Source organism: Pipistrellus kuhlii, unplaced genomic scaffold (genome assembly GCF_014108245.1).
Source record: "Pipistrellus kuhlii isolate mPipKuh1 unplaced genomic scaffold, mPipKuh1.p scaffold_m20_p_1, whole genome shotgun sequence".
In the NCBI taxonomy this organism is placed as follows: Eukaryota; Metazoa; Chordata; class Mammalia; order Chiroptera; family Vespertilionidae; genus Pipistrellus; species Pipistrellus kuhlii.
The window spans coordinates 47161599-47179999 of record NW_023425404.1 but is presented as its reverse complement, the minus strand read 5'-3'; the positions used below and the strand labels follow the sequence as shown (position 1 = coordinate 47179999).

General features: G+C 39.3%; 1 protein-coding gene across 3 annotated transcripts in view; it reads left to right on the top strand.

The window, feature by feature from the left end:
- The window catches only part of SLC12A1 (solute carrier family 12 member 1), an 87717-nt gene that overhangs the window by 26310 nt on the left and 43006 nt on the right, over nt 1-18401 (top strand). For all 3 annotated transcript variants that reach the window (XM_036442889.2, XM_036442880.2, XM_036442895.2), the window contains exons 10-16: nt 5891-5975; nt 8764-8915; nt 10064-10171; nt 10460-10583; nt 12272-12373; nt 14638-14793; nt 17988-18087. In XM_036442889.2, the coding sequence (XP_036298782.1) occupies nt 5891-5975; nt 8764-8915; nt 10064-10171; nt 10460-10583; nt 12272-12373; nt 14638-14793; nt 17988-18087 (827 nt within the window). The remainder of the gene's footprint in view (nt 1-5890; nt 5976-8763; nt 8916-10063; nt 10172-10459; nt 10584-12271; nt 12374-14637; nt 14794-17987; nt 18088-18401) is intronic.

The following is an 18401-nucleotide window of genomic DNA, read 5'->3' as shown; positions in this document are numbered from 1 at the left end:
AGCACAAAGAGCTACAGAGATCTCGATAGTGACCATGTTTCTCTACAGCTTTCAAACCATAACATTTCTGTAAGGTTCCCTGATTTTTCAATTATCTTTAAGTGCCAAACTATCCTATTTCGGGTTGTCCTTCCAAAGTCTTATTCAATGACATCAAAAGGCAGAGTAGAGCATGTGTCACATTTCCAACAAAATAAATACAGTGCAGTGAAAAAAAACTATCAGAACCACCACTTCCTCTTTTAAACACATAATGTGTAAGAACATGGAACATTTAAGAAAAACAAACAAGAAACAAAGACAAATTACTTTATTGCTAATGTTGATGTAAAATTTAGGGATACATACACTTGTTTAATTGGTATTTACCCAACACTCATATTTTCTATGTTAACTTCTGTAAGGAGCATTGTATTTGTTAGGATAAGGCTTGAATGTTGTATAAAAGACCATTAATTTTGACTTAAACAAGATAGAAGTTTTTTTAGTGAATAAAAATTTGAATTCATAGCCACTCAGTGGAGTAAGAAAGATCTGCTCCAAAAAGTAGCATAGGAACCCAAATGACCTCCCTGTTTTACCATTCCCTTGGGGATTGCCCTCATCTGCAAGGTCAAAAATTACTGATCATTTCCAAGATCACATTCCAGTCCATCGGAAGAGGAATAGGAAGAAGAGGACAAGCAATTCCTAGACCTTCAATGTATCACTTCTGCTGACATTTAGTCTGAGACCTTTCCTCGTAAAGAAGACTGGCAGATGTGTCCAGCTGGGATGCCATGTGTCCAGATAACATTTTAGCGGGTTCTAGGGTAAAAAGAAGAAGGTGAGAAAGAATATTTGGAGACAAAGACAGTATCTCCCCACCCATACATAAAGTAGAAGGTACAGATTTTACCTTAAGAAATTTATAACCTACTTTGGAAAATAGGAAATGTTTGCAAGAGCCATTAAGAGATATGTATAAGTGAAAACCATAGGCACTGCCAAATGGATTGGAAAATAAAATATTTCCTCCTGGCAGTAACACTTAAGTGTAAACTGAAAGCAATGGCTGAGTATTGACTATTGGTAAGAAATGTACCATAGGCAGAGAAACAAAAGAACAGTCAGGCAAGGGGAAAACTCGGACCAGAAAGGATCTCACACATCTCAACTGGAAAAGCTCTCATGATGCTGGATAACCTTATAAGATAAGGAGAAGCTGTGTGAGAGACCAAGTGAGAGGTGCATGCCCTAGGATATAACTCCATGAAAGTGGGGTTTTGCCTTTGGTTTTGTTCATTGCTGTAACCTCAGAGCTAGTAAAGCTTCCATAAATATTTATTGAGTGAATGAATAAAGGCTTTAGGATTTGTTATATTTAAGGACCACAGTGCCTCGGTAAATTTTTGAGCAGAAATATGGCATAAAAAAAGATTAAGTTGAGGCTCAGAAACATAAAGTTGTTCAAAATTATTCAAGTGGTAAATATCACTGCTTCATGAAACTTAGCGGTGGATGTTGAGCTTCCAGTTTCTCAGATTTGGAAAAGTATCAGATGCCACTGATTTAAGCTTCTATAAACTGCATGTATACATTTGAATGAAAGACTCCTTGCTTTTCTCAGACTCCTTTAAAATAAGTTTTCTATTGAATGCTTAGTAGTCAGTTCAGCTCAGCCAACACTTACTGAGCCTACTTAACCAGGCACCGGGGAAGCAGAGAAGACCTCAGTCCTTCCCTGCAGGAGCTCGTGGTCTAAGGGGGGAGGGGAGGGACATAATTACTCTGAGTCCTAAAAAGCGAAAACAGATCACATGCAAGGTAAAAGAGAAACAGTAGTTACTGTCCCTAAAGAAGTGAAGGAAAGCTTTCAGAGGAAGGACATTCAGTCCAGATTCCAAGGACTTCATTAATAGAACAAGAAGAGAGGGACAATCAAAACAGAAGGAATGGAACATAAGAAGGCACAGGGATAGATGCTATTGATGGGAATTAGTTTACCTGCAGAACAGGGCACACAAGGAAAATATTTGCATCAATATATTAATAAACATTTATAAAGGGCCTTCTCTGTATCCTGGGCACTCTGAAAGTAAGAAGAAAAAAAAAAGATCACTATCTAAAAAGGCAAAACTTACAATTTCTTACTCCTGAGGTAAATGCTAACTTAAGTTAGGGATGCTGTTTTAGTAAAGATTTTTACTTATCTATCAATCTGTACTGAGAAATCACTAAATTTGATTTTTCATGTGAAGGAAATGAAGAGGCTATCTTATGATTTTTAGGGCACAAGTGGTAATAGCATTGCTATAAAAAGGTGTTTGTTTTTTTTTTCCTTTCCATTTAAAAATACTTTGGTGATTTTACTATTAAGCTTAACTTTCAGCATATAACCTCACTTATACTAGTAAATAGAACTCAGAAGTCCTTTAAACTACAGACAATAGAGTTTGGATATTATCCCAAAACTAGCTAGAGACACTAAGGAAGTTAGATAAAGATTAGATATATGTTTTAGAGAACCTGCTATCAGATTGTGAAGGATGGATAGTGTGTTGGAGGCAGGAGGGGGAGAGAAGGAGACTGATAGTAGGGAGACTAGAGGCAAAAGATCAATTAGAAGATATCACAGAAGTCTGGGCAACAGATGACATGGCCTTGAATTAAGGCTATGGCAGAGAATATGGATCAAAAGGGTCAGCTTTTATTAGAGTTAGAAGAGGAAATGAAAAGGATATTTTATTTCACTATATTTTGCGGTTAAAAAAAAAACAACAAAACCCACAAACATTATACATCACAGCCAGTGTACACATACAGAATTTTCCTCAAACAATTCTTTACTGCAAATGCTGTCTTCTGATTATTTTCACATCAGTGCTGTAATAGAATAAAATACAATAGATACATACCCAGAAATCTCCAATCTGATATCCTTCTGCCTTTTCAACCTCAATGGCCAAAAATGAGCTTCTTTTTTTCTCATCTCTTACACCATGCAATCAATTCAGTAGGTTGCACCAGCATGAAATGAACACTCTATTGTATTTTATTCTATTACAGCACTGATGTGAAAATAATCAGAAGACAGCATTTGCAGTAAAGAATTGTTTGAGGAAAATTCTGTATGTGTACACTGGCTGTGATGTATAATGTTTGTGTTTTTTTTACTGCAAAATACAGTAAAATAAAACACCCTTTTCATTTTTTTGAGTTTGGAGCTCTAGAAAGGAGCTAGAGCCATGATTGGCAGACAGAGGTTTGCAGCCACATGGGGCTCTTTGGCCTCTTGAATGTGGCTCTTCCACAAAATACCATGACCTGGGCGAATCTATTTTGAAGAAGTGGCGTTAGAAGAAGTTTAAGTTTAAAAAATTTGGCTCTCAAAAGAAATTTCAATTGTTGTACTGCTGATGTTTGGCTCTGTTGACTAATGAGTTTGCCAACCACTGAGCTAGAGCAAGACTGGAAGCCATGGCATGCATGAGTTCATCCTGGTCTGTGCAAAAGGGAGGAGAGGAGAAAACAAGGCAGCACCAGGGAAACAACATTCAAAATATTGATGGTGGAGAAGGAGTCCTTGAAGAAGGAAGAGAAAAAGCTGCCTCAGACATAGGAGAACCCAAGACAAAGTGGGGTCCCGAAAGCCAAGGGAGAATAATGCTTTGAGAAGTAATATTTCTCTTATCCTTACGTAATCAAAAGCCAGAGTGGTCAAGCATGTTAAGGATGAGAGGTGACAGCATATTGGGAAGTGGCAAAGAAACATCAGTACATATTTCTCTCTGAGTGAAATTTAAAATAATCAAAACATCATGGACTTAGTAAACATTTATTTTTCACACTATGAGAATATGTAAGATGCTACCTCTGCTCACAACCCAGCATTCTTCTAAAGATGGCAGTTAATGAGAGTTGGCACGAAGTTCCTTCCTTAACCTTCTTTTTGTTAACATACTCATTGATAATCTGTAAATATGTGCCTGGGAGATACCCAAGTCTAATCAAGACAGTTAAGATGCACTTTCAGAGATGCAAGATTAGGATAAGGTTGACATATTACAAAAGCAGAAATCCAAAATATGTATCTACTAGAGGCCTGGTGCACGAATTCGTGCATGGGTGGGATCCAGCCGACCCACCCTGATGGGGCCCATTGAACCCAGCTGGCAGGGGGGGAGGGGCTTTGGGCAGTTGGCCAGCCTGCCCCGCCCCTGATTGGGGTGTTGGGGGCTGATCAGGGGCTGACCAGGCCGACTGGTGGCCTGGATCAGGCCAGTTGGCTACTTCAGTGCGAATCATAGTCACTGGTCATTCTGCCATTCTGGTCACTGGGCACATAAATAAATAAATAAATAAATAAATAAATAAATAAATAAATAAGTAAAAAATATCTATGTGCTGCTCAGTTGCACACACTGCCACATCCACTTGGGGAGACAATAGCCTGGAAGGAAGCGGCTGCACATATACGTACTGGACCACCAATTTTCACCCGTGTGCAGCAGAAACACTTAAAGCATGCAGTACCTGACTATTTTTGTCAGGGGCATTGCCTCTTTCTCCTTAGATTGTCAAATAAAAAAATTCCAACAGCCAGCACAACAATAGCTGTCCAGTATGAATGAATCAAAATTATATTCTTTTTTTATTATTATTTTTATTTTTTTTGCAAACTGGAAAAATAATTATTTTGTGGTGTGCCACAGAATTTTAGCAATTAGTGTATGTATGTGTGCAGTGAGGTGAAGAAGGTTGAAAATCATTGCATTGGACAAACCATGTGTGCATATATTCCTGGAAGAGTGGGAAGGAATTAATGACTACAGAGTGACTCCATGGCTATGGCTTCCTCCAGACTGGCTTGATTATGCAGCTGTCAGGTTGAGTCTATAGTCACCAGGAGTTTACCTTTCTGGTGGTTTTGATCAGTGGATTTAAGCTAAAAAACAAAGAAACAAAATAAACCACACTTTTTCTTTAACTGCATTGATTTCTTATTTATATTGATGAGTCTCGTGCCCTCTGGTGGGGGAATGAATACCTATTGAGACTATGCTTCCCTCAATTCAATATTTATTGACTCCTACTGTATTCCAGGCACTGTCCTGTACAATCAATAACTATATTAGAATCTCTATTTAATAATCCCCGTTAAGTTGAATTCAATTATTGTATTTGGAAGTTACGCTGCTTGGAATTGATTATGATATGAGTTAGTCCCTGCAAATAGGATATAAAATGGTATATTATATGTTATGTGAGTTCAGCTCAGTGAATTTTTATACACTTATAAGCAAGAGAAAAGCCCATTTCTGGTAGAAGCTTAAATTTGCCTCTTTATTCATGCCTGCTTCTGGAAATTAAATATCCCCAGTGCAGTCATTCCTGAGTTAGATTCCAAAAGGGAAATTTAAGGGATTAGAGAATTTAGCAGATCAACCTTTGTGCTCAGTCAAAAGTGATTTTTTTTTTAAGGCAAGCTTAAGCTTAGTATAAAACAAACACACAGAGCTATATCGCCAATCTGCTGGGTATGGGTGGATATTTCTCCTAATGATTTCAGGTTTTATGAATTTGCATGGAATTCACAGGAGATAAAGGAGACAGAGAGGCAATAGTGAGTGAACTAACTGGTGTACTTTTCTATAATAACTCCCTCCTGGACAGTTAGAGATCTCTTCTTTTCAGTACAGAATTCTGCAGATTTTTTCATTCACTCTCAGGACATTATCTTTATCCCCAAAAAAACTTGGGCTCACCATTTTGCTATTAGCTTGATCTTTTCTTGAGTACTTGCCTCAGGAAGAGAAGCCTAAAAAATTGAAAATACAGAAATAACTCCTACTGATCTCTGTTTCTTATTCCACCCTGTCTCCTTGTACCTTCACGTTATTTTTTAAAGGATCCCCAAGACGCCATCCCCAGAGGAACCATGCTGGCCATTTTCATCACCACTGTCGCCTACATAGGAGTTGCTATTTGTGTAGGTAAGTTGTAGGTCTCCGATGTTGGTATCTGATGGATTTTCATGTCCAGTGGATTTTCAATAGAACATAAGTATCATATTTTCAAGAAGACAACCATTTTATTTCCCTTGTTAGATACTGGAGGTTTGAATGCAATGAAACTGTAACCCAGGTGTTGCTGGGTCAAGGATAGGGTAGAAGTAATCAGATTGGTCAATTTAATTGAACACAAAGGGTCCCATTTCTCTACTCTAGATGATAAGATTCCTACTGCCAAGGAAGCCATCACTGCCAGCACCCACTCCCTTGCCCTAAGGCAGGTGGGGGACAGCGAAAGAGAAAAGAAGCCAGATGCAAAACGAAACAAAACAAACAACAAAAGCCTTAGGAAATTATGAAAAATATAGAACTAATGATTGTGTCCCCTCCGTGCACTTGCTGTCCTTACTATGGAAATGTCCCTGCTGCTGCTCAGCAGGAAATCAGAATAAGACCCAGCTGCCAGCAGTTACCCAATGAGCAGAAAATATGTGGATTCACTTGCTATTCCTAAGCTGACTCTTGTTCTACCTGCTGCCTGCAGTCACACCTCCTCCTGGTCGGGGTCACTTCACTTGTATGTAATTATTAGAGAGGAAAGAATGTAGAATATTCCGAGAAGAAAACTATTTTCTCTGCTCACTAGGGAATACAGCTCCAGGCTGGATCATTATGGGAATCTGGAGGACAATTTTACCAAAAGGCACATCTCGGTCACCCTCTGTTTACTATGGAGCAAATTGGGAAATACATATGTCCTGAGTTTGGTTTCTAAAGACAAAAAGCAAAATAATTCACTTAGTTGCTTGTTTCTCTCACTGCTTTTTAATTGAGGAAATTGGATAATGTTGTTAATGGCATTATTGTGGCATTTCCAAGCTTAGTTACATGTAAAGAGATTTTATTCCAATGACTTAGTAAATCAACATATTTTTAAATATATTGAAATCACTCAAAGTTAAATTTCCCAAATGGTTTTCTTTCTCAAATCAAGTAAAAATAAAGGAATAAATAAAGTTACAGACCTAACTTCAAAGATTCTTTTAGTTTTTGCTCCTGTTGGATGGAAAATTCTGTGTTTCTATACTTTTCCCAGAATAGAAAGATAGTCATGGGTCCATGGCTTGTCATTAGTGAAAATAATGGTTCATGGCTTTGCTTCATGGGAATTTGGGGAGTTCTATTATGCAGAAGTCAGAATACATGATTTAGAAAAGTCAGCTCAATATAAATAAACAATGCAATGAAGTAAAATCTGGAATGGATCATTCTTGATAACCAGCACCCATAATTTCAAGTGTTTATGCCAAGCTGGCAGACCACTATATTAAAAAACATCTCTGCACTGACTATTTTAAGTGGTTCTTTCGACTTGCAGATTCTATGATTATTAAGTCTTTCCTGGATTTAAAGACTATGGATTGCCCAGGGTTCCCATTAGACCTTACCTACCACAGGACCGCTCTTACAGTTATTCGCAAAGAGTGAGAACTCACCCTGGCTGGAGTTTGAAAAGCAAAAGACAACAGTTTTGCTGGTCAGCATCAGTGTTTATCCTTCAGGTAGTTCAGAAAAGTTTGTATATGTTTCATACCTATGTTCACATATTTCAATAACCTTATTAAATACATAATGTCAGATTATAGTTAGAGAAATTCATAGGGAATATTGACAATTAAAATATATATATATTAAGGATCTTTAAAAGTTTATAACTCCAATTCTGAGAATCTATCCTAGAGAAATATGTTAAGATACAAAAAAAATACATGCATAAAGATGTTCATAGAATATTTATAATAGAAAACAAATGTATGAAAAAAATGGAATAAACTGAGGTAAATATTTGATAGAATATTATTTGACCATTACTATTAACTAAGAAATCTTAATATTTTTATCCCCAAACATTTTATTATTTAAACGATTAAAATTGTATATCCTATATAATAAAAAGTTAACATGCAAATTGATTGAGCTGCAGAACGACCAGTCACTATGACACGCACTGACCAACAGGGAGCAGATGCTCAACACAGGAGCTGCTCCCTGGTGGTTAGTGAGCTCCCACAGGGGGAGCACCACCAGCCAAAAGCCAGGCTTACCATTGGTGAGCACAGCAGCAGTGGTGGGAGCCACTCCTGCCCGAGCTAAAGACCCCTTGGGGGATGTCTGCCTGCCAGCTTAGGCCCACTCCCCAAGAGGGCACAGGCCAGTCTGAGGGAACCCCCTTCGCCCCCCATGCATGAATGTCATGCACCAAGCCTCCAGTCAAGTATAATTGTAACTGTTTAAAATAGTATGCAAGGAATAACATTAGTTGAAAACAAGGGCTTGGTTCTCTTAATTATTGGAATTCAATAATGCCATCCTTTGGTTCTCTCACAAATGAGACAATAAATCCTATTTGAAAAACACCAAACCAATAACACTAAGCCAGAAATCTGAATTGAGTGTAGTACTGTTTTTGCATTTTAAGGGATCAGAAAGTAAGGAATTTCAACCCACAATGGTCTTACAGAGACAAGTAAGAGCTAGGACTGAAATCACCCAAGGTGACGGAAGTGGCAGCCTGCTAGACACAGGGGGTGCCCCAGGCTTCAGAGGATGGGAATCCTCAGGCACCATGTCCTATGAAGCATTGGCAATGATGACAGGATAGTCAATGCACCTGCTCAAATGAAAAACAAAGTATGTTTTCAGAAGAAACCCTAAGGAAAGAGAACTCTTACAAATCTAAAGAAATGACAAGCCACTGTTGTTTCCCCAGGGGCCTGTGTGGTCCGAGATGCCACTGGGAACATGAATGACACCATCATTTCTGGGATGAACTGCAATGGTTCAGCAGCCTGTGGGCTGGGCTATGACTTCTCAAGATGTCAACATGAACCATGTCAGTATGGACTGATGAACAATTTCCAGGTTCGAGCTGCAGTAATTATAACAATCTTGATTGCTGTTGTTTTCATTTTGATAACATCATGTATAATGACACTTCTGACCCTGCAACTGATTGATTAGTGATTGATTCGAATTCTGCAAAGGACAATTGGTGTGAGAGGGAAGGGAAACATACAGGCATACATGTGGCAAATCCAGGGGTTACATTTACTGTGGTCAAAGAGAAGAGGCACTTGTGTGAATTGCACTGCCAGGGAAGGATCACCTCCCGACATTGTGTACCTTCCAGTCAATTGTGCAAGAGTTCATGATGGGGAGGAGAGACAGATTAGTTACCATGGAATGCATTTTCTGCACAGGCTTCGGCTTAGGAACAGCCTCTCTGGTGGTCCTGGAAGACAAGGCCAACAGGGAAATTGTGAGTGGCAGAGAGGCGGCACGGGGGAGGGGATAGATGAGAGGGAGAGACGAGGGAAGTTGGGGAAACTGTAAGACTTGAAACATATTAATTTGTCTAAACAATGAGTGAGCAGAAGGAGAAGCAAATTTGTCATGAAGGCTTCATTCATCTATTTTAACAACCAACAAAGAGAAATTAACTCAGCTGAAGTCATTATTCCAAAATATGATTTAAATGGACAGACTCTCTTCGTGTCTAAGACCTAAAATTGTGATTAATGAGCACAGAAAAAGCAAAGGTTTATAAAGCCTCTAGGCACAGGAAGTCCAAGAAAGACTAATGCCTCAAAGGTCTGGTAAACAGTTGAGTCCCTCCCCAAGCCTTATTAAAACACCACTTTCTGTGAGATAGAATTTCCCATAATGAAGGAAACACACAAAGGACAGAGGGGGCAGATGCTGCCAAAACCCTTGAAACCTCTTTCTTTATTCTTCCCAGTACTTTCTGGATGTATGGTAGTGAGCATTTATTATTTTTATAATCATCAAAAAGGCCATTTCCACCTTGAAAACAACTCGAGAATGAAATGAGCAGGAGATGGAGGAATCTGCTTAGAAGCAATTAGCTTATTAAAGAAATTTCAAAACACAAAAAGTGGAAAGGAAAGCATTTGAATAAAGATATGACTGTTTTTATGTATTTGCTTGTCCATTTGTTTGTTTTTATTGTCCATTGGATGAGTTTCCTGACTTGAACTTCTCTTCTCAAGGTCATGAGCATGGTGTCGGGGTTTGGCCCCCTCATCACGGCTGGCATCTTTTCTGCAACACTCTCCTCGGCCCTGGCCTCCCTTGTCAGCGCTCCCAAAGTGTTCCAGGTGATGCAGAGCATGTGTTTCTCCCCACTGCTGTTGCCACTGAACATGGATCAACCTGAAAGATTCATTCTCACTGGCAATCATTTTCCATCATTTGCTGAAACACTTTAATGTTTGCATCTGGCTCAAATGCTATCAAATAATATCAAGAATGATGAACCTCAGTGTTAACTTGTACCTCATATTGTGTATCATTCCATCTTTTGCCCAGTCTTCTTGTCTGAATCACCCAGGGAAAACGACGGCACATAGATATAAATGATGAGTTTCTCCTCTTCTTTCCATTAGGCTCTATGCAAGGACAACATCTACAAAGCCCTGCAGTTCTTCGCGAAAGGATATGGGAAGAACAACGAGCCGCTGAGAGGATACATCCTCACTTTTGTGATAGCCATGGCGTTCATTCTTATTGGTTAGTAGTGTTCTTGTTCTTACCCAAAGCCAAATAACTCTTCTGTTGCTCATAAGGTTTTCCTTTTAGTTTGAAAAGTTACCTGCTTTATGTTCAATATTCCATTGGGGAATAGAGGAGTCTGTCTATGAGGGAAATGAGAAAACTTTGAGGGAAGAGGGCCTTAAAAGATTTGAGTTGGGCTTTGAACATTCATCTCTTTGAATCTGGGTGTTGGAAATTCATCCACCCAAATATAACTGAATCCATCCCCCAACCTGCCCGTTATTGTCTAATCCCAGAGCCTCCCCCAGCTGCCACTAGTCTTTACATCATCCAGCTCGGAAGCTTGCAGGACAAAGAGTCTGTTCTCAAATGCTGTCCGTTGACCACCTGTGTCAGAAGTTAGATTCAAAATCTCTGGTGACAAGGAATCTGCATTTTTACAAGTTCCTCAAGAGACTCATTAGACCACTAAAATTTGAGAACCATTTAAACTAGATTTAATCTTATCTCCTGCTCCCTAGACACTATAGAAACAGCTACATAATCTTGGAGAGGCACAGGCATTAATGTAACCTGCACATTCCTCACGGATCCCTGAGGCATCACTTTTGCTAGTGAGCTCAGAGGAAAAGAAGCAAGCGGCAGGGATGAGGGTAGCTATGCATAGATGGGCGGAGCCTTTCTCAGCACAGAGATGCCAAAGGCTGAGGGCTCCTCCTTAGCACATAAACTCAGGAAGTGGCTGTAATTCATGAATCCTTGCAAGATTCCCACGAGGTTGAAGATATTTGTTACAAGGTAACAAGGTTTGTTAGATTTAAAAAAAAAAAAACTAAATAAAAAAGTAATTCTGTAGAGATGTTTCAGTTCTATAGTTTAAGTGTTAAGACTTCGAATCATTGCCCTTTTCTGCATTTAAGTGGTCAAATAAACAAAGTTTTAAAAATTGTATAAATAAAAAATCACTCTTTTAGAACAATGCAGATTAGCTTCCAGGTGTGGGCCAGCTATTTTTGCCTACCTCCCTGCTGGCCCCCGTGTTCTAGAGCCACACCCAGCTCCCCCCTGCATTTCCATCACTGAGGTTGATAGACATCCGACATTCAGAGAAACAGGACTATCTCTAAATTACTTCTATCACAACATAAATAATTCAGCTAGGATTAAGTCATACTGGATGTTTAGCTATAGTAGTAAAACATTTTTTTACAAATTTATTTCTCTAGAAATAACTAACAGGCATTCTGAAAGTCAGAGAGAGCAAGTTGAGTACATGCAGAGAGATTTCCAAGTAGGCATTTCTGGAATTTAACTAATCTGGCACCCTGTGCAGCCTGGGCGTGCATAGCAGATACAGAACCCCTGGGATAGCCACAGGGGCTTATCATCTGCCCAATCCCTGAACCCTCTACCCATTCCCACTCAATTTTTTAATTTTTTAATTTTTTTGTAAGTAGGGGTCTTGATTGCCTATTTTCAGATTGGTAGGTTTTCTTGCTTCTTACTGTATGGAAAAGAAGCTCTGGCTAAGAATAGGTCTTAAAATGAATGCAGCCTCAAAGAAAAATCACTAATTTCTGAAACTTTGACAGATGCTAGCTATGGTTTCAGCCTCCAAATAGTCAGGCTTCCAGGCTGCAGCAGCTGTTCAGCCCCTGGTCTCATCACTCAGACGTACATGCTCCTTTCTGCTTTGTTCACAGCGGAGCTGAACACCATCGCGCCCATCATCTCCAACTTCTTCCTGGCCTCATACGCCCTTATTAATTTCTCCTGCTTCCATGCCTCCTACGCCAAATCCCCCGGTAAGTTGACTTCTTAAAATTAAAATAAGCCTAAGCCAACAATGGTTAGTGTCAATGAAGTGAAACGAGTCGGTGAAAGTGCTTAATTTGTGTTGATCTGTTTCCTTATATCCTCGTGGGCAGTGCAATCCACTTTGTTTGGTGAGTTGGGGGGGGGGGGTAACTTGGGCAATAGAAAAAGAGAAACGGGACTATTTGAGCAGTGGCCTTTCTGACCAACCGTAAAGTCAATTTTCTCCCGCGGCAATAAATAATTCATTGCAAGAGAAACCACATTTATTTCAGCGGTAGAAAAACATCACTGTTTATTTCCTCGGTGAAAGTGACCACAGAAGTGGAATAAATGTATATATTTGAAACTTCCTTACTATCAATTTGTTTCCTGCCCACTGTGCTGAAGAGAAGGATGAGTAGCTCCCATAATTACCTGCTGAGAGTAGTCAATGCAGATTCGCAGTGAAGCTGCTGACAGCCCTGCGCTCCCAGACTGTGACTTAAAGTGGAGAAAAATTCACACCCGGGAATCTTCCACCATCTTAGTTACTTATCACCTCTAATTTGCTCCCATTGGCCAATAGGATTTCTCCTGCCTTCCCACCAGAACAGAGACTTGTCATTATCGACCTTCAGAAAGTTCTTCACTATGAGGACTTTCATCCGGGATATAAACACATTGCCACTGTTTTAGGGCCTCCCACAATTGAAAAAGCTGCTGCCAGTAAGACAAAAGGTGGATGGAAGGGGAGCCTTCACCCACCCAAGGCCACTAGGCTCCAGAAAACACTGAGGACTTTGTGTGCCTGTTGTGTTCTCTTCTTTTAAGCAGAGAACAGAAAGTTCTAGTCAGATGATACTGCAAATCATAGAAAGGTGTGCCTCCATGTCATGTTATGCTCATTTTTAATATATATATTTTTATTGATTTTTTTTTTACAGAGAGGAGGAGAGAAGGATAGAGAGCTAGAAATGTCGATGAGGGAGAAACATCGACCAGCTGCCTCTTGCACACCCCCTACTGGGGATGTGCCCGCAACCAACGTACATGCCCTTGACCAGAATCGAACCCGGGACCCTTCAGTCCGCAAACCGACACTCTACCACTGAGCCAAACCGATTTTGGCAATTATGCTCATTTTTAAAGTAATAGAGGTTGCCAGGGGAAAGATTGAAAAGGAAAAAAAGGAAAGAGAAAGAGAGGAAAAATAGGAAAGCACATAGAGGGAACACATAAATACAAAGACCCAGAAATTGAGACTCTCCCCCACCTCTTTTTTTCTCTCCAAACTTCTCTCTCTATTTCATATACATGCATACACACACACACACACACACACACACACACACACACATGCATGCGCACGCATGCACACACACACACGTGCATGCACACACATGCAGACAGCCAGACTTGTAAAATAAGGGCATTCCCAGTGATGTTCTCAAAGTGCTGTATCCATCTGGTGGCCATTTAGGAAACTGCTCCAGAAGACTGAACTCTCCATTGTGTGTTGACCTCTCCAACTTAAAATGCACTTTACCCAGAGACCAGATGTACCCCTCCCGTCAGACCTTCCTCAGCCTGACCTCACCATCTCCCAGCTTCTTTAATTTCAGGGAACTAATAGTAAAACATGGGAAACCCCCTTGCATATATGGACCATGAGAAATATTCTCATTGCAAATGCGAAACATATTAATATATCAGGTTTAAGAAGACATTGCAGACAAATGCCTTCCTCTCTTCCCATTCATTATTATTTCTGAAAGGGCAAGCATCCTCCTCTGGGGGTAAAGGAAGAGCTAGCAGGAAAATAGATTTACTTGATGACAGCTCTGCTTTCTTCATGGGAAAGTAAGCCCATTGTCTTAACCTTTTCTTTCTTGGCCCACCAAGGAATTCCTCCACCCTCCCCACAAGACCCACTTCTCCATCCCTCCTGCCTCCTGTGAACTCCTACTGGCTTAGCTGTGAGATACTCAAGGTGTTGTAGTTTGGAAAGACAATCAGGGGACATGCAGGGAGTCAGGAGGGGCCACGAGAGACACATTTTTCTGTATTTCACAGCATCCTTATTGGTGTAATTACACCTCCATAGGCTAGGGATCCAAGACCACAGAAAACTAATAGCAGAGTTGGAAACTTGACCTAATTCTTCTTTCTATGCTGGGAAGAAACATGTTGCTTGTATTCTGATCATATGCAATGGCATGATGGTGATAGTGTAGATTTTCTTGTGCACATAGATTTGGTTTTCTATTTTCAGGATGGAGACCTGCATATGGGATTTACAACATGTGGGTGTCTCTTTTTGGAGCTGTTTTGTGCTGTGCAGTCATGTTTGTCATCAATTGGTGGGCAGCTGTTATCACCTACATCATTGAGTTCTTCCTCTACATCTATGTGACCTACAAGAAGCCAGGTAAGATATGAAGGACTCTACAGAAGAGGGTTTATAAAGCAGTTTCTAACTACCCCTTAATTCAATAACCAGGTAGTGAGCAGCTCCTTTGTACTTAAGTGTGCCATGTGTATGATGGATATTAATAATATAATGTAATATAACAATAGGCAACTTTGTTGAGCACCTATTATGTATCATGCACTCACAATAATGTTGTATGTTAAGTATTATACCCATTTTACAGATGAAGAAACTGGAGCTCAAAGAGTAGACGATTTGCCAAGGTAATGGTCAGTATCTGATGAAGCTGACATGTTAACTACTGTGTGTATGACACCAAACCCCACAAGCTTCTCATTATATCACTTTCTAATGTGCTAATAAATAAGATATAGTCCCTGTCCTCAAGGAGTTCACACATAAGCAATGAACTATGTAATATAATAAATTAATATAAGTAAGTAAAGTGAAAGTAAAGTGAAAGTGACATGAACAAATTGCTGAGAAAAGGAGAGAATTGGATAGATTGCAGATGGGAGAGTCTGGAGACCACAGAGTCAGGTACTGCGATCCAGTTTCAGGGATCCGCATTCCCGCCCTCCCCCGCCACCTCCCGCAATCCCCTTACTTCCACAAGTAAAGCAGAGAAGGTAGCAACTACCTTGGAGGGGCGTGTTTGTTGCTTATTCTCATTACTTCATGTATTTTTATCAGGTATATTTACATATGGGAAAACTCACCCCTTTTATTTATTCTTCTGGGGTTCAAATAAATCCATCTTTATCGAAGTTATATAGAAATGTGGCTTTAATGGTTTCTTTCCTTTACAATAGGGGTGTCGAACTCTATCAGAGAAGGGGCCAAAATCTAAAATCCAGCCTAAGTCGCGGGCCGAATGGTTTACTGAACAGTCATAAACTGTCATTGTGATGGAAACGCAGCGGAGTGCAGTGATGACAGCGCGGTGCGGGCCACATTGCAAGGCCTGGCGGGACGGATTTGGCCCGCGGGCCTTGTGTTTGACACATGTGCTTTACAATCAAACTGAGACATAAAAATCTTGATAATCTAGCAAGATAATCACAGTGCCCTTGATGAGTTAGGTTAATGCTCATGTGCCTTTTGCCTTTTGATAGCTAATTGAAGAGAACGTTTTGAAAGGATAGCATCCATTATAAACTGGATGGTGGAGTGTTTCTCTCACAATTACCTACTTTGGGTTAAGTATTTTGTAATTGGAATCCCAATGAACTTGAGTGATACTTGCTTCAACTCACACCTTTACATGTACGGTCTATAATTTTTTACAAACCTACAATCATAACCACCACAACAATCAAGACAGAGGGCATTTCCATCATCTCTATAAGTTTCTTGACACTTCTATGTAGGCAATCTTCTCTACAACCTAATCTCTGGCAACCACTGCTGTCCTAATCAGGATATGGTCTTTTAGAGAATATGATATGAAGTCTATTTTATATAGCCTTTGTGCATGTTTCCTTTCACTTGACATAATGCTCTTAGATTCATCCATATGAATGTGTGTATAAGTAATTGTTCCTTTTATTTCTGAGTAGTATTTCATTGTGTAAATATATCTCAAATATCTTAAAAAATCTACTCACCATTTGATGGTCATTGAGTTGTTTTCACCTTGGGGGTGACTATATATAAAGCTTCTATAAACATTCACACACAGGATTATATGTGGACCTATGTTTTCATTCCTCTAAGGGTGAGATTTCTGATTATATAATAATTGTACAATAGATTTAACTTTATAAGAAACTGCTGAAGTGTTTTTCCACAGTAGTATTATTTTCCATTCTTACCAGCAATAAATGAATATACTACTTGTACCATATCCTTGTCAGCACTTAGAATTGTCAGTTGATTTAAGAAAATAATAATAGCATTCTAATAGATGTGAGGTACTATCTTACTGTGGCTTAGCTTGCATTTTCCCAATGACTAATAATGTTGAATGCCTTATTTGCCACTGATATATCTTCTTTGGTTGAGTGTCTCTTTAATTCCTTTGCCCATTTTTGGAAATGTTTTCTTATTATTCAGCTGCAAACATTATTTATAAGTTCTGGGTGCAAATCTTTTACAGTATGTATTTTTCAAATATTACCTATAGGTTTATGACTTGTATTTTTTATTTTTCTTATAGTTTGTTTTGAAGAGCAGACAGTTTTAATTTTCATAAAGTTTAATTTATCACTTTTTTTCTTTTATGGTTTGACTTTTTGCTTCTAACCAAGATATTCTTCCCTAATCCATTGTCACAAACTTCTAGAAATTTTAATGCTTTAAATTTTGAACTTATGTTTTTTATCCATTTTTAGTTAATTTGTGTATATAATGTGAGATATGCTTCAAAGTTCTTTTTTTTTAATATACATTCAATTGACTAGTAGGGTTTTTATAAATATAAATTAAGTTAAGGTAGGTTAAATGCCTGGTGCATAGTCAACACTTAGTCATTTTAATCTTCTTTATCAGAAGATAAGTATCCCCCACCATTTCTGTGACTCTTCAAAGCAAGGCTGGGGCGATGGCTCTGTCTGCCATCCAGAGTGACTCTGTATATTCCATCAGAGGCTTTCTCTTATAAAAATTAGGTAATCCATCTAATATCTAATTTTTTCAAGAAAAAGGCAAAGTATGGTAGTGTTTACCTCCATTATTATGAAGACTAGGTCCTAAAAGACCAAACTAAAATCCTAATAATGATATACCCTCTTCATGGGCACCCAGAAGTAAGAATTACTGAGCTATTTAGTCCTATAACTTCAAATATAAAAATTGTTACACACTATCTGTGTATACAAATGCCCCTTTTTATTCAGCTTAAGAATTTGTGAAGAACCCTTGAATTTATTGATAGGCCAATCATTTTCCCAAGTCTATGGTCTGCAGTGTGGTTATCGCCTAGCCTCACCACCCAGCAGAATTTCGAGGATATAAGCCTTCAAATCTAATCTTTAGTTGAAAAGAGAGGTCTTACTTTGAAGAATTCACAAAATGCTCATAGAAGAACAATGCTCTTTCTAATGTTTTCTAACAATGTTCTCTAATCAGTGCGCTCGACACTGCTGGCACAGCCAGGGAAAATTATAAGAGGGAATCGCTTATAAAAGTTATTTACCATAGACAGAGTGAAGGTCAATACTTTTGATGCCATATTCCTCTTTCATCCACAGATGTGAACTGGGGCTCCTCCACACAGGCTCTTTCCTATGTGAGTGCTTTGGACAATGCTCTGGAACTAACCACAGTGGAAGACCATGTGAAAAATTTCAGGTGAAATTGGCTTCTCTGGTATCCTGGTGGTGTTCCACATTAGAAGTTGCCTTTCTTTATGGGGGACAAATGCACTAGAGTAGTCACATGCTATGGGTATAATCTGAGACCAGGCAGCCATACAAACGACCACATTTTCATGACAGCACCTTCTGTAAACAAGTGTTCCTTCTCTTCCACTCTGAGCTACACCCACCCCCAACTAGAAACCCTCATAGTGCCGAGGGCCACCTTCCATGCATGGGGATACAGAGGTGATCTGAGGTGAGCTAAGTGAGGTTATTTTTGCATCGATGCCCACAAACCTTAATCCT